Source organism: Montipora capricornis, chromosome 12, assembly GCF_036669925.1.
Source record: "Montipora capricornis isolate CH-2021 chromosome 12, ASM3666992v2, whole genome shotgun sequence".
In the NCBI taxonomy this organism is placed as follows: domain Eukaryota; kingdom Metazoa; phylum Cnidaria; class Anthozoa; order Scleractinia; family Acroporidae; genus Montipora; species Montipora capricornis.
The window spans coordinates 41853445-41870269 of NC_090894.1; the positions used below are offsets into that span (position 1 = coordinate 41853445).

The window sequence follows — 16825 nt, forward strand, 5'->3', positions numbered from 1 at the left end:
TAGCTGAAAGATTTGCAACTCGTGATGTGGCGCCTTTTAATACCAATCATTTTTAATTAACTTTAGCTCAATGTTCACAGGAAAGAAATTCTATCTCTTGTTTTTAGCCCCACGCCAGGAAGTCGTGATCTAGATTTTAGCGGCGAACGCGATGACGCCCCTTCAAATGAATCATTTGTCAAGTTTTCGTGTTCACAGGAAGAGAATTCCATTCCTCTTAAAGTCACTCATGGTTAAGTCTTTGTTCGACAGAGTGTTGCGAACTGTTCATAACATGTACGACATACAGTGGAATACGGACTTATTCAAGTTCGAAGGTCGCTAAGCGATTGGGGAAATGGTTTGCAATATTGGAATTTTGTTGTTTTTCTCTCGACGTTCTGCTTAAGATCGTCATCCTTCATGATAGAGGTCACACTGGGAAAAACCTTCGTGCAAAAAAAAAAAAGATAACTGCTTTCAGGACAACGCGAAACAAAGAAACTGGATCGAAGATGAAGTATTATTGCATTGATTTTTTTCTTTTCAATACGTTCTTGAAAAGATGCCATGTCAAGAAAGGAAACGCGCGACTCAGCAGCTGACAAAAGGATTTACACCGCAAAAATCTTAATTGCATTCCGCCTCGTTTACCAACTTCCTGTTCCGTAGTCGATGAAAGGTTATAAAACGACAAAATAATGAAGAGTGCGTTTAGCCTTTCAAAAAAGCCGAGGCTAAAGCGATTAAAAGTAAGACAAGTGGATATAGACAGTACCTCAAAGCACTTAATACGGTCAAAATACAACCGGAATAAGGATCAAACAATTCACCTTTTGAGCGTTAGCTTTCACGTGTAGTATCACGTGACTTTGTAAACAAACCGCGAAAGTTCGGACATTCGAGCAGATCGGACACATAACACATAGTGAGATGGCGAGGCGAGCGGGTATGAAATGTTAGTTTCTTTTTGTGTGGGACTTTGAAATGATCCAACAGAGACACTAGTTGCTTCGATGGTTAGGATTTGGTGTGGAATGCGACCATATATACGACGACAATTTTCATTCACAAAGGTAAATTCGTAAATAACATCATGCGAGGAGAAATGCATTTCGCTTCCCTCCGTTTAGCGATCAAAGATGGAAAAAACCTGACTCACCCCCGTAAATCCTGTCGAAATAGGAGTGTAAAACTATCGCGCTCCACACCAAATCCTAACCATCGAAGTAACTAGTGTCTCTGTTGGATCATTACAAAGTTCCACACAAAAAGAACTAACATTTCATATCCGCTCGCCTCGCTATCTCACTATGTGTTATATTCCCGATCCGCTCGAATGTCCGAACTTTCGCGGTTTGTTTACATAAAAGTCACGTGATACTACAGTGCAACCTGACGCTCAAAATCAAATTTATAGGGGCTATGCAACTGTTTTTATTAACACACATCGGAAAAACACAACAGTGTCTCACCCGGATTTAAAACTTACCGTAACATTCCTCGCTGGTGCATTTAATTCGGTCGGTTTGGATTCCATGAGAGTCTGCCCCAGGACAATGTGAGCGTGCCGAAAAGCATACCCGCTGTCGGTACTTCATGCATCTGCTATTACAGGGGGTGTACGCTGACCACTCACTCCATCCTATCGCTTCTTCGTCTATTGAAAGTCAACACGTTTGCATGATTAATACAAGAAAGGTATGCATATCGTGACAATCATGACAATTCAAGATTCTTAAGGTAAATTGAAGAGTCATTTTGATATTTTGATCACAACAGGAGTCTCAGTTCCATCCGCAACGGCCCGCAAAGGGTGAAGTGGGGGGTAGGGGGGGGGAGGAGGGGGTATTGTCAGAAAAATTGGGTGGGGGTGTGTGTGGCCTGCTTCCTGAAACCCTTCCTTAGATACCCTATTTCAGACCTATGTCGGCTGTTACAAGGTTGGCGTAATAATATGGGTGTACCCCAAACTCGACGAAAACGAAGAGAAAAGAGGGACTACGACCAACCTTGAACCAACAAGCTCCAATAACGTACTTACTTTTGCAGTCATACAGGGCATTCATTTTCTTGATATCCAGCTGACTGAAGCCATCTCCCCGCCCCAGGGACATGTATTGATTGTTCAGTGCTTTGATAGTGGGCAGGCCATTCTTGGAGAACGTTCGCTTCCCATAATGCATCAGGCTATTGTAGTCGTAATCAAAACCCATGCTGTCCACTTTCGAATGTTTGTACCTGTTAAACTGTACTTCCATACCTACAGACACACAAACATAATTTTGATCATTACTCTAAAAAATAAATTGAACATATTTTGATGGAAGCTTTTTTGATGGCAGTTTAGACCCAAACTCTGGTGTCCCTCAAACTAAGCAGTAAACGCGCAAAGGACATTGGTATGGAGAAACATTTCATTCATTTTAATTCATTTATGCAATAAGGGACAAAGACCCTGGAGAGTCAACAATAGGAAACAGGTCGACATCCGAGGGTCAGTGAGCGAAAGTTGGTGTGCAAAACAAAAGCAAAATGTCGCTCGCGTTTTGCATAATAATAGAGTTAAATTCCCAAAAGCCTTTTTCGCTATTGTTCTGAACACAATCATGGCCGCTATGACGTCAGGTGCAAGCCAAGGATAGACTATTCAACAGACACCACAACACTGGGAACTCTATAACTTGCTCTTTGTAAATAGTGTGCGTGTTCTTTTACGTCCCATAGGGTTATCGTAATGAACCGTGGACGGTTGTGAGACGGGGCCTTCGTTTGCGTTAACAACGTTGGTTTTATGCTCAGGACCGATATGGAAGGTAGATATCAAGGGTGATGGTGTTTGTATTGAGTGGGTCTTAGAACACTTTGCTTAATCTTTTGTGGAAGTTATTTGAGTTAGAAAGCTGCAAGATTTTGCTATCGATTGCTGACAGGTCAGTCCATCCGGGGCTTATCACTCAATATGGCTTAAAGAGAATCAATTTCTTTTGTTTTGCAGAAAAAAAAAAGGACAACCCTTTCATGCGCGTAGTTAAATTACCGGCCGATTTCCTTCCCCATGTTTTAAATATTCCATACCCCTTGCTAATTGATCAAGTTTAAGGCCCGCAGTTTAAATTTTGTCCCCCATTTCTCTTCATTATGCACTTGAGGATCATTTTTAAAGCAAAAACTGTACCTCTCAGTGATAATTGAATTGAACGAAAGATCAAGGGTTCTACTGCACCAACCGCTAAACTTGCCAATCATACAGCGCTCGCAATAGACGGCAAGTATATTGTAGTGCCGTATATTGTAGTGAAGTAGATATGACCACCAAGGGTCGCTTCTGTGAAGGTTTCTCAACTAAATACTTACCCTTTTCAATATTCTCCCAAATAATCTCCACATACTGATCTCTATCAGGACGTGACTGCTCGTGCCAAAACCCTATTGCGTGCATTAATTCGTGCATGATAATTCCTTTGCTATTGCATCTCTGTCCCAGTGAGAGATTCTGCGATCCCTTGCGCCAGTATAGTCGCCCAATGTAAGACCAACAACTGTGAAAGCAACAAACCATTGCAACTTTACTAAAAGGAAAGGAAATTGGATATGTCTTCGCGACATCACTTTTGCAAAACTAATGTCCGTGTTGGTCCGTATTTGAATTTCGAATATTCTCCCTGCATTTTCAGTTCCGTGCTTTCTTGTTCCTTTGAGTGTTTTGTAATCAGAAGGTTACAAGTTCGACTCCAGTTTAGAAACACCCGTCTTTTTCTTTCGAATAATTACTGATAAATCAAAGTTTTTTCTCTGTTCCCCTGTCTCCAAGGTTAAATAAACCATGTTTAATTTCTTTAAAAAAAGACGAAAAATGCTTTGCGCTTAGCTATCATGCTAGTTCTGAAAGCAGCAATTCAAACTGAACAGGAACATTGATGAAGAACTCCAACTAGCAGTAGGCTAGCAGTTTTCGGGACTTTTCGGGACTTTCGAGAAACAGGCCCCAGGGACCCGTTTCTCGAGAGTCTCGAAACTTTACGGGCCATTTTCGGGTATGACTATTTCCTTTGTATCTCAAGAACGGAGAGGATTTAAGTCGTCAAACGTCATTTCACAATTGGCTTTCCGAGCCCGAAACGTTTTCGGGACTTTCGAGAAACGGGCCCCAGCAGTTTGAACTGGATTTGAACCCGAGGCAGCCCTAACCAATGGACCACGCCCCCTCCCGTTTCCAAAATGTCTGAAACCTCGTTTTGATGGCCAAGGACTTTTAGTTGCTGAGATGCACTTCACCCACCCTTTGTCCTTGCTAAACTTGATCCAGTTTCTTTCCGTCGTTCTCACTTTAAACTTGACACAAGTGTGTTTGTGAAATTCTTCGATGGCTGCCATGATATTCCCTTTATACAAGTCTTGGGAAAAAGAGGAAAGAAGCGTTAGAACAACAGCCCTTTTTTTCATGTCAGCGGACGAAACAAAGCTAGATGTAGACTGTGACATGCAAATACAAATGATCTAGCTCTTGGACAGAGTTTGATGTTACCTTAGTTTGAAGAAATTTGTATCGTAACTATTTTTAAACTATGGTGGCACATGAAACTATTTGTCTCAAGACATTGTCAACCTGGTTGCTTTGTGAACTGTAACTTTCGTGACCTATTGAAGTTCGTTTTCATCTTAGTTAAGGTTATCAGCTCATATCATCGGCTGTATAATCGCGCCAAGCGTTGCCAAGCTAAAATATTGGAATCTGGAAGCGAAACTTTTGAGTATACAAACATTCAAAACTCGTTAAAGTTTAAAATCGGGGCCACCCTCCACGTTAGACAAAGGTCATAAATTGCCGCTAAAAACACTTAAATGAAATTTCATTTTAGTTCATCGCCCCAATGTTGGTGCGAAAATTAGATGTCATGTCTCATTTGCATTAACTGAATGTGTTGGCAATAACGCAACAATTTTATTGTTACCTGTATCCCGGAGAGATTGTTGGTCACGTGGATGTAAGTCAAGGATGCATTTTGCAAACTACTTCATTCAAATATTAGATTTACATGACGTCATTATTGTGGCCATATATTGGTGCACCTAGCCGGTTGATCTAATATTCTTTTAGACTGTTCTCAGTCCCATTGTCAGTCGAGCGGCACGATTTTCTAGTCAATCTTTGTCACGCAATCGACATAAGCGTGACAAACACTAAAAAGCACGGCTCCACGATATTTTTAAATAAAAACTTCAATCCCAAAAGAACAGTTCTAGCCAACCTATCGAGGTGAAAACTTACCTAATCCCTCCTCCATTTCATAAGGAATCACTCGGTTCGGCCAAACTTTCTTTCTTTGTCGAACAGCGTTACGCCTAACGCGTGCTTTTTCGTACACATTGCCATCCCTATCTGTCAGGGCAATGTCCCCTTCGTGACCGATGTTAAACGCTGAAAGTAAAGCCAATATTTGATTTTAATTTTAAATCAAAGTTATTGATGTACATGTAGTTTTAGGTGGTATTAACTTTGTAGAGAACCTAAAATCTGCTGCCTCCAGCCAATCAAGGATAAATAAAACAAACAATGCAAACAGATCGCACGTGCCACGTTTTGGACAAAGGTTTGGTGGAGAAGGCAGCACGCGCTCAAGAAATACAACAGCCTCACGGCGGACGCGCCACCCATTTACGTTGCTGCTTTCTTTCTACACATCAGTGTTTTCTATGCCAGTTAGCCATGGTATGGAATCATTCTGTGTCAGTTGGCACGCAAGGAGGAAGGAAGAACAGATTATCATACACGCGACACGCGACGTGACTTCAAAGTGAACTCTACCCAAGTTTTACTTTAAAATGTTGCAGGATTAGGGAGCTTTAAGAAAGGAAAACGATGGTCATCAAAACGAACATCATAAAAATTATAACTTCGGATTACTTTTTAAAATTACCTCGCGATTTTTCAAGTCGCTTGATCTTGAAAAGTCCGTAACAACTTACTGGAGATAAAATTCATGGCCGAGGAGAAAAGGAAGTTGAAAAGATATCGTTGGGACCCATGTCCTCGCATTCCCTAAAATTCTCGTTGTCATAACCAGAACAGCAAAAACGGAATCAAATGAATGAAGTCTAAAACCTCGATTTTTTTTTATTTTAATTTTTTTCGCAAGTTCCTTTTTTGTTTGAAGCAATCCAAGAGGATTAGACAAAACGTTGACTTGTAATCTCCACCCTCCTCATGCAAGCATTCATGACGACGGTTCCGGCTCAAACCCAAGCCACTAAGTATTGAATAGCCAACGTGATCTCTGAGGTCTTCCTTTCAGCAGATCAGGATAAATGCAAGTGCTTCAAGTGCTATTGGTGAGTATCTTCTTCGTGGGGGATATGCTTTTTGACAAAATTTCTTGCAGTGCGTAAACCGCTATTTTAAGTGAGTTATCATGACAACCCACCAAATTAAGTAAAATATTTCGGTAACTAGCCTATTGAATCTTACAAGGATCTAGAATTTCGTTCTCAGGAATTAGAAAAAAAGAAACGAAAAAAGGAAGAATTTCAAGCCTCCGAATTTGCTCTCAGGGCAAGAATAACCGAAGATCTTCGTTAACACGGAATTGCTGAGGATCAAACGTTCTCGATCGATAATGTATATCTGCAAAACTTCTGTTCAAAGCCATGTCCAGTTCACAAAGCTAGTCGTAATTGATACTGCAAAGTTTTTAACTCCTTTGTTTGAATGGTGATCAATGAACGAGCAGCGAGCCTTGTTGATTAATAAGCTGCGTCACCACTTTGCTTTAGGCCAATAAGACATTTTCCCCTCTGACAGGATTGTCTGATCAAACTTCGACGAATTCAGAGTCCAATTAGTAGCAGTCTGATGTCCGACAGGAATGGTTCTCATTCTTTAGTTCTCTCGATTTGTAGGGTCAAAAAACTTATTTTTTACGATTGATTTTAAGTTAATTTTGGATGAGGTCGTTCGCCAGAGGTTTTTCCCACAATAAATCATAATTTAACATAAAGGATTAATATCCTCCGTGTTTTGATTTGCGAGTGTTTAATATTCAGCGATTGCGGCAATACTGAAAACACGAAATGATCCTCGATAAATATACGAATTAAAACGGTCTTAAAACGGGCCTTTCTAGTTGTAAACAAAGCTGGACGAAGCACAAAATCGCAGTACGTGAGCAATACTGGCTCCGTTCGGAAACGGCTCATATCAGTAGAATTCCCTCAATCAGTGGTACCCAAATGGAGGACTAGCGTAACGTTGATCAAATATCATGGTTTGTCTCAGGGAAGATGGCGTACAAAAAAGAAAAATAATAAGATAATCACTTTATTAATGAATTAACTAGATTATTTTCCTGTTGGCTTTTCTTACGTTTGTTCACTTCGCTTATCCAGTCCATGACGGTGAGCTCTTGTTCTTCGTCCAGTGAATGAGAGGTAACGGGCACCCCTAGGTCACACAAAAGGATATAAATTCTTTCTTTGACATAAAAAGCGTCGGGACTCTAGGATCACATTTTTGTGTAAGTTGAAAGTTAACCAACCTTTGCGTTTCACGAATGTTAAGTGTCCTTAAGGTAGGAAATAGATTCATGAGACTGGAACAGCAAAACTAGTGCATCTTAAATATCTCGCCAAACAAGCATTACCCCTGTGCCACAGGGAACCTCAATAGCCACAACTTACCTGAATCTCCATTTATGTTGACGGGACTGGAGGTGGAGAAAAGACTGCCTTTGATAAATAATATCACCGTCTGAATCAGCAAATAGTTCCACAGATCCATACCTTAACTGCGAAAACAAACAAAAAAGAGTTCAACACCAACACCGCGGTGTAAAGTTCATGTTGTGAAACCCCAAAGGCCATAAACTAAGTTAAACACACTTAATTTCTGCCAAAACGCGAAGAGTGTTAGCTGACCACTAGAAAACCTGAAATGCGTCTACGAGGCCTTGTTCCGCTCTATTTAAAGGCTAAAACGTCGCGTGCTTTCCTACATGATGTGGAATCCGCATGAAGTGTGATCGTCGTTTGACGCAAATCCAACGTAATCGATGCAAATTTGCGGTCACGTGCCGGCGTTAGTTTGTCATTCAGTTAAGGGCATGAAATTCTTCACAGTTTTAGCAATTTATCGATAGCTCGTGTGTGAATACTAGAGGGCATCTCGCTTAAACAAACTTTTGATAACATTGTAGCCAATTTTCGAAAAGTCAAAGATACGTGGTGTTATCTCTATAGGAAGTCACTAATTTATCACAGCTTGACAGAGACATGCCTGAAAAAGACAAATTTCCTAGAGAGGGGACGTAAGAGGCAATAGACAAGCTGGAATGGCCGCCTGAACAACTAAAGGGAAAACTTGGTCGACGCATAGCGAAATTTTAAACCAAACTACTTGCCGCAACTATCTAATGATGTGTACATTTTCATCACACACCAACTCGATTCCTCTATCTGATAACTTCTTAACCAGAGCAGGTACTTATTTCATTACTTCATTACTTTCTTATTGAGTCAATGAGACTTTTCCAGCATATCAATTTCAAGACCGATGATCTTGTCTGTTGAAATAATATGTAGCGCATGCGAACCTGAGATCTCGACTATTGAAGCTGACCTCATGAAAACACCAATAAACACCTTAATCCGGATATTTGTATAAGGGTTTTTCGATGTAGAGAGAGGCATGTTTGCTAGTGCACTCCAAATACAACAATCAAGTAACAAGCTTATAGCATCAAGATGATGCTAAAAATAGGATCAATTGAGTGACCTGTTTATGACCTTTCTAGTAAACAGAGGTAAAGTCTTCCCTCTATTTGCGATTATCATTAACGACAAAGTCACGTACGACTCTTCTTTTTTCGTTGAAGTAAGTTCCGTTGTTGGCTGCTTAGCAGCTCTAGCTCCCTCTACGTGACTTTATTTATAGCTTTCCTCTTTGTTCAGGAAAGGATGAGCCATCTCGGTGAGGCAATCAAGACACCCGATCCAACAGCTGGTGAGGAGTCACTGCGGCAATTGATAACCTCCCATGGCCGGGTGGAACGAGGCAATATAATCTGGATATAGGTGCATTTGGCTGGGTTATCAATCGATAAGGCTATTACTTTCTCAATGCAGTTGCTGGGGATTTTTACCTACGAAAATGCCTTTTAAAGTAAAGTATGAGAAAACGCCCTCAATTTTTGTGTTTATCAGGTAGCTTTTCACAGCATCTAAACGCTCAACGATGTACATATATCATCTCTATTTTCGAATGCGCCATAATACACTTAGTTTGGCGCCCAAATTTTGCATAAACAATGGTTTCCAAATGCTTTTGGGGACACTGCATATTTTCAATAACATTTGAAAACAATAGTTTATGCAAAATTTGAGGGGAAAACAAAATTAATTGTATTATGGGGCATTCGAAAATAGAGAGTAGAAGAAATACAAATGACTTTCAATAATTTGATTCAATGTGAAATGCTTTTTTTTTAAACAGCGGACGAGATGTAGTCTGATATCTGTCTGAGGAAGTAGTTGACTGAAATCATGGTTAGCGCGCCTCGATTTATGGGTGCACGCGGGAGGTTGCTAAGCACGAGAAGCGTAAGAGTCGCACTCGGCTATCGAACACTAACTATGAACCAATTGTTTTATAACATTGGCACATCATTTTATCAAATTTTAGTTTCTCCAAACCAGTTGAAAGCTTACAAACGTGCTTTTCGATGGGTTCGTTACGTCGCGTCGATGTCACTCACGTTCACTCGTTTATAAATGCTCAATTTTTAAAAAAATCACAGGAGTCAAAATGCCTTTATGGACGCAAAGATACTGAGTCAAACCATTTTGACAAACAACCAAACCATCACTTAATAATCAATTTCAGAAAATTAAGCTAAATTGAAGCATTTCATAAATAAATCAGTTAAATCAATGACCGTCGCTGGAGTTTGCCGAGTTTGACTGATTGCGATGTAAACATTTTCAACTGTGCAATTGTTGAAGAGGGATCCAACGAAGCTGCTGCAACTATTCTGTTGTCTGGAGGGTGTTAACGAGTTGTTTTTTTGAATACTTTATGGCTGGGCTTGGAAGATTAAGACTTCCAGCTGATAAGCTTTTGGAGACAACACTGAGAACTTCGCTGCGGTTGCAGAGTTGAGATGATGAATTTTTACAGCCCGTGTTTGTGAAATAGAGTTAGAATTTATTTCGTGAGTTATATTTACCATGAAATAGAATATTTACCTTTGAATGTTCCCACAGATCAGTTATAGCACTCTTCGTTTTTTAAGAATGCCTTCCGATCTCAATAATTTCATTCAGTTCTCTTTCCAGTTTCCGGGCACAAAAACTCCAATCCCATAGCAAACGTCTGTAGCTCTTCTGCTTTTTTTTCTTTTGGTATGTCTATAAAATTTTCCCTTTTCTCTATTTTTTCGGGCGAACTTTATATATTTGATTATGGTCAGGAGCTCATAAAGAAAAAAATTGAAAAATTAACGTCATCAGCGTGCGTCCATAAGATTATGGAGCACGCTAATGACGTAGGCAAATTGCTTAGCTGAGATTGGGTGACTTTACTAGCTATGAATTAAGACTCAGTTGTAACATGTGGAGGAGGAATAGATATGTATTCGCTGTAAATTCGGAATGTTTCCTTATAGGTGGTTTGCAAACTAATCTCTAGGGAGTAAGATACCAATGCTGCAATGTACAATTGCTGGTGGACGAACAGAAGGAGCAAATGAAAGATCGTTTGTTGTCGTCCACCAACATGACGGCGATGACGTAACGTGAAAACCACGTAAAGGTTGATCATAACTCAGTGAGTTGGGACAGTGTAAAAGGCTCTTAAATGAACTCAGTCGCTGTTGCAGTATGGAAATGACAATCTCGCAATCTCGAACGTCGCGACTTAAATATCCTGGACCTGCTCTTATGAATTAATAGGGAGCTTAAGCAACGACAACGGCGACGGCAACGGGAACGTCATCTCAAAATATAAAGTCGAGATATTTTAATCGCTTCGTGACTATTTCAACCTTTTTGATATGACGAGGGTGTGTTAGTTCCAAAAAAAAAAAAAAAAAATGACACGGCACTAAATTTAGGGGAGAAAATGAAAATTTATCCTCAAGTGCAGAAGTCCTTGACAATTTGGCTATTTCACGTTGTAGTCTTGCTGACGACGGCAAAGAAATGGACAAAAGTGAAAAACGCACGGGCAGAGCGTGCAAAGCTATTGTTTTTTCCCACTAAATATCAGTGTAAATATGCAAATTTGTGCGTTCTTGTAGCCGGCTCCCTAATGAAAGCATTTCAGAGTATAAGAAGCAAGCTTGCCACGCACTTATGTGAGCCCTCACGACGTTTCAGGTTTATTATGAAACTTTCTTATTGTGTCGCTGATCATGCGCACAAAACAAGTTGGAATTCATCAAAGGTGTAATCTTTGGGAACTTTAGCCTAACACATTTTGCACAATGAGGTCATCAAGAAAGCCTTTTATAGCAATTAACTCCGTGATGTCAATTAATTGAAGTTTACAGATGTTTCGACAATTAATTGCTTTTCCTTTAATGTATCGAAAGACCCCTTGTTTTGTTTAGGATTTAACTTATTGCAAAATGGAAAAGTTGGCAAAGCTTAAAACTTTGGACCGAAAACTAGAGAGGAAGACAGAATAACTTGTCTTATTATTGTCCAATGAGGGATCATTAACTATGGCATCAGAGCGAGACAAACTGAACCTACACGAAGGTTTTGTCCCGAAGGCGTAAACAACGGGAGTGATTTAGTTTCAAAGACCTTGAAAATCAACTCACAATTTAATAGTTAGCGGGTTTATTCTTAGTCTTAGAAAGTACGAGGCGTGATTCTTCCCGGATCCTACTGGGCGTGGTTTCAACTTTTGCACGACTAGGAACATTGAATCGATAGGCACTCTTACAATAAACTTCGTTTCAGCCTAAATTAAAACCGTAAGGAGAACTCTTCCAACACAGTTCATTTATCACTTTTGCGGCGTTTGCATCGAAAAAACAATTTTTACTTACAACAAGATCAATACCATTCCCTAATTGATCTCCATTTGAATGGCATACTTCTAAATATGTTGCTTCCTGATTAAACGAATTTTCTCCCGTTAAATTATTAGAAGATACAATTCAAATGAGCTCCATTCGAAGTACATTCTAGTAAAAACTCAGAAACCGAGAGATCAACCGTAATTAATGCTGATAGCAGGCTATGAGGTCTTGCATAACATTATGACAGCAGAGTTTTAAGTGGCATCCTGAAAATCCAATATAGCGAATTACCTTAACAGCACTAACAAGGTGGAAAGACGTTAGGCCTGCGCAAAACTGCAATGCAACTTTACATGGTAAATTAATTAATGTGACAGTATTGAAGCACGTATCGCTATTTTATGGACTATGTTTCCTGAAAAAAAAAACTTTAAAATGGTAGCAGTTTTACAAGCCAAGTGCATTCACCTAAATAGTCAAACTCGGGAACTGGGCTACCAATTGCGGACTATATAAACTAGGGGAACCGAAGAAAATTTGAAATGTCTTTGGATGGGTTGTAATTGCATGGAAAATGGAGACCGTTTGAAGGAGCACGCTACTGACTTTAAAGAACTTGTTTTATTCTAAGCGTCCCAAATTCCTTACTGGCACTCTTCCATAATAATGCATAAAAGAATTATGAAATTGCTTGATAAATTCAATGGCTGAGACAAAACTCAATATATTTCGGTCAACTTAGCTTAATTTCTATAGATTAAGACTCACCTTATACAACAGCTTACAAGATCAATTACGGGAAAGTCAGTACACCGACAAGACACGGAAGAAGACCTTTGACGACGGCTCCAAAAGAATCTTTGCTTCTTTAACGGTTGTTATCATTTGAATTTGCAAACTGTTCAGGATTTCACGGCAAAGCGTTTTCCCTCAAGTAACGGTGCACAAATGTACAAATTATGTACGTTGTTTGTAATTCTCAAAGCGCTTTCCGTCTCCTACGACGTTAGAGAAAATTAATGCAACCCGATGAGCGAATCATAAACATGAGACACGCGTTATGACGTGCGACCAATATCTTAATTGTCTACAGTACTTTGAAGCCTTTAATATTTGCCCACCTCTTGGTGAGAGGCTCGCAAAGATGGTATGATACGTCAGGAAATATCGAAACTAAACTCAACGATGTTTGAAGTCTTTTAAATTTCTTTCATGAAATAGACACAGAGAAGCCGAAAACTATGGGCTTCTCGCTGAAAAGAGGATGAGATTGCATCTTCACTGCAAGTGCCATTTAAGAATTGCGTTATTGATCAATGCCAATTGTCAAGTACTCTCTGATTTACGATGTAAAGGACTTATTGTAAGTTACGCCACAGCTAGCATGAAAGCTATGAATTAGTTTACAATTCTTTTGGTTAAGTTGGGGGTGTCAGAAGTGTATATAGTGTGCTCGCATAATATTGTCACCGCGGTAGAAGATCGCTCCAAGCTCTGTTGCCTGTGTAAGTTCGGATTTCGCGCCGAGTGTTTCCCGCCAAAACGAAGCGGGCTGCCAGAGCAGAGACTGAACTTATCGAGCGCAGCGCGGACTCACAGTAAAGCGAATGGTACTGGCAAAAATTTACCCAATAAATCCACTCGACAGCAATGAGATTATCGCAAAAGCTAAGAATGAGATAAATTTCAGGAGTCATAATTGCTGTAAATCTATTTCACGATAACATTTGAATGCGAACAAACGGTACAATACAATAATTGTTCCGGGCTCACGCTATTGTGTTCAACGCTTCAAAAGATATAGCTGTGCCACTAAAATAACATATTAGATGACTCCAAGAGCTGCACATTATTTTGCCATATCAGAAGCACGCCAAAACTGTCACTTAAAACAGGAAATCGTGGTCACAAAGATTTCATTGATAGTCGTAATTTTAAGTAAGCTCAATGGAGTTTCGGGGTTCAATATTATATTTATAACACACCGGGGAGTTCATATTGGACATGCATTATATTTTAGGTCGATCATATGTCACGGATAGTGGCTGCTACATTTTCAACGTGTTAATAAGATTTTCAATTCTTTTATTAGCATTTTGGGTGTTAGTTAATAGGCGGCAAGAACAAAACGAATGCCAAGCAAAATCCGCTTATTTCGCCAATCAAACGAGGGATACTCGCGTCAATTATCGAGAGTTTACTGCTCCACCACGCTTTAGAATTGCCTGTGCTTGCCGTTTCTGCGTCGATATGGTCTTATCTAATGTCATCGCAGCAGGAAACTTGGCTCAAACCGCGGACAGAAAGATCCTCTTGTTTTTCAAAGCACCGGATTTGAACGATTGGAGCAGGCTTCCGCTCAGCAAATTGATAGCGAACAAATAAGCAAAAACAAAAGTATTCCACTCAAAGGAGATCTTTTTCTCTGCCAAGCCGGGTGTAACTGAAACAAAGCCGATTATTAGAGTTTGGCCCTGCCTTTCGATGACAACGATAGTGCTTTAGCGACGACAGACAAAAGCACACGAGGCAAAAGGGACGTTTGGCGAGTAACGAGCAAAAAAAAAATGACTTTCTAAATTTTGCCATCATTTGACCAAATTAGAGCTCAAATCCCATTTAAAATATCTTCAATAAAATTGACACAGGGCTCAAACAGGATCCTGACTACCACTGATATTCTGTACACTTCTTCCATGCAACATACGTTAATAATAGCTTATGTTACTACGAGGTGAGCTTTTCAAAGGACAATGCATTTTGTACTGTACAATCGAATTGCATTGTGAGACAATATTTTGCCGGCAGATACTCGAAGTCAGTCGAAATATAAAAGAAGACGTTTTGTCTTATCTAAATACATACCATACAATTGTAAGGCGTTGCAACCTTCTCCCTAAAACGCAAATGAAGATACGTAACGCAAGATAGCACAAGCAGAGAATATTGTGCTCAGTTGAAAGCATACACTTCAAATACAGTCAGTCCCCAAATGCTGCAAACGGAAACGAGCAGTAACAACTGAATTCGGCGTTTTGTTGTCAGGTTAGGATTGCATGACATGACATTTGTGTTGCATTAATTTGAAATGAGGAGGTGTGGCTTAATATAGCATATTATTGGTACTATGTTATCAATTAAGGCACAAAGCCAACCACGTAAGCTACACTTTCTTTCCAAAATGCACAAGATATAGCTGCTTTACCACGTGATCAAAGAACTATGCATTGAAAGCAATAGCCATTTTTGTTTGGCTTTGAGTCGATCGAATCAACGCGAACATCCGTAAACTATTCGTCAAACATTAACAACTCATCGGTTTTGAAGTAAAAAGCACCAAGGTAGATTCTTCTGAAACACTTCTTCGTATCATTATTATTAACACCAGCTGGGTGATAAAAAGGTCACAAAAGAGGTTAATTTTCCACTTGGTTATGGATGGCACGTAGCTGCAAAAAAATTGGATGAAATGGAATAAAGGCCACAAAAATCTCCACTGGGCCACACAAAATTGATTTTAGACCTGAGAGTCCTGAGTCCCATCATCGGGAATGAATGATTGTTAATTTATTAATTCCTTGATTTTTTTTTATGGAGCGTTCCAATGTTTAATATAAAAATAACTCCCCGTTCTGAGTTTGTGTAATACAAACGTGACTTTTTAACGTGAGATAATACACGTGCGGGTGTACGATTTGTTTTGGCTAAGTACTGAGCTTTCAGTTTTTAATTTTGTATAACAGAAAGTGGAACTAGCATGCATTTCGAGCGTCTTCAGTACAGTCAGTCCAGACTTTTACAGTGTGCAAAGGTGTTCCATTTCGATTATCTAGGGATTTAATTGGACTTCCCTTTAATGCCATGGACTTTAATCCTTATGTCAGATTATATTTTCACATTGATCTGAAGTAATTCACTTAGCCAGCGAACCGGAATCGTGTGCCTTCTCAAAAGCTTCCGCGAGCCACTTTAAACTTAGCCACCTCGCAGCCCGTGAAGAGATTATTTTTAGAAGCCTCATGCAAATTAAACTTTGTGGTAATCTTTTGTTCACATCTAGTTGGACTGCGTGAAAATTTGCAATAAGCAAAAACAGCTCTGAAAGGGTCAATCTACCCACGCTGAGATCTGCCAAATAAAATAGTTAATAGGATGAGCTCAAGATAAGCAGCCGTTTCATGTGATTGCTGTGACCTTGGCTCATCCTGTCGGAAATTTAATCACATTGGCGCCCTTCATGAAATATTTCAGCTCCAAAATCCACACGACTCTAGATTCAGAGAACAGCTATCTTAGGCAAGCGTAGAGCCATCCATTCATTCCCTCTCAATAAATAGTTCTTTCCTTTTCCTGTACAGCCTTGCGTTTAAGCGCTAAACGATTACAGTTAAAATTAGCGAAACAATATCCCATTTCATTTACCCTGATGTTAAACTGATAAACTTTAAAACAGTTCGTAACATTATATAAACCTTATGATTAAAGAACTATGGCAATGCCAAAGTTTACTTGAGTAGGGCCCCCTTACACTTTCTTGAAAACTCCAAGGTAAATTGTGCAAAAGCTATTCATAGTCCTCCCCTTTCCTATGCTTATCTCAGCGCCAATTATCGACAGTTTATTAGAATTGCCACTATTCAGAATTCATGAAAAACCGCACTTCCTATGCGGCATGTTACTGAAAACATTTCATAAGGTCTGTTCCTTGCCTAGTGCATTGTATCTGGTGCCGGTGAACGTTTAACGCTCAAGCACTTTGGGTTCGGTGAGTGGGGCTTATACGCCAAAAAAAAAAAAAGAAAAAAACAAAGATCAAAAAGCCA

At 39.7% G+C, this 16825-nt stretch overlaps 1 protein-coding gene across 3 annotated transcripts in view; it reads right to left on the reverse strand.

Moving 5' to 3' along the window:
- Positions 1–15046, reverse strand: part of LOC138026117 (meprin A subunit beta-like) — a 25829-nt gene extending 10783 nt beyond the window's left edge. The window contains exons 1-8 of one of the 3 annotated variants that reach the window (XM_068873317.1): positions 14868–15046; positions 7657–7763; positions 7343–7420; positions 5252–5401; positions 4262–4376; positions 3337–3521; positions 2024–2242; positions 1472–1639 (exon numbers count right to left, since the gene is read on the reverse strand). In XM_068873317.1, the coding sequence (XP_068729418.1) occupies positions 1472–1639; positions 2024–2242; positions 3337–3521; positions 4262–4376; positions 5252–5401; positions 7343–7420; positions 7657–7756 (1015 nt within the window). In that variant the 5' untranslated portion in view covers positions 7757–7763; positions 14868–15046. Of the gene's footprint in view, positions 1–1471; positions 1640–2023; positions 2243–3336; positions 3522–4261; positions 4377–5251; positions 5402–7342; positions 7421–7656; positions 7764–7857; positions 7911–12770; positions 12991–14867 lie in introns of those variants that run through there. The other 2 variants (XM_068873319.1, XM_068873318.1) reach the window with 2 other exon arrangements.
- Between the last annotated feature and the right edge of the window lie 1779 nt (positions 15047–16825).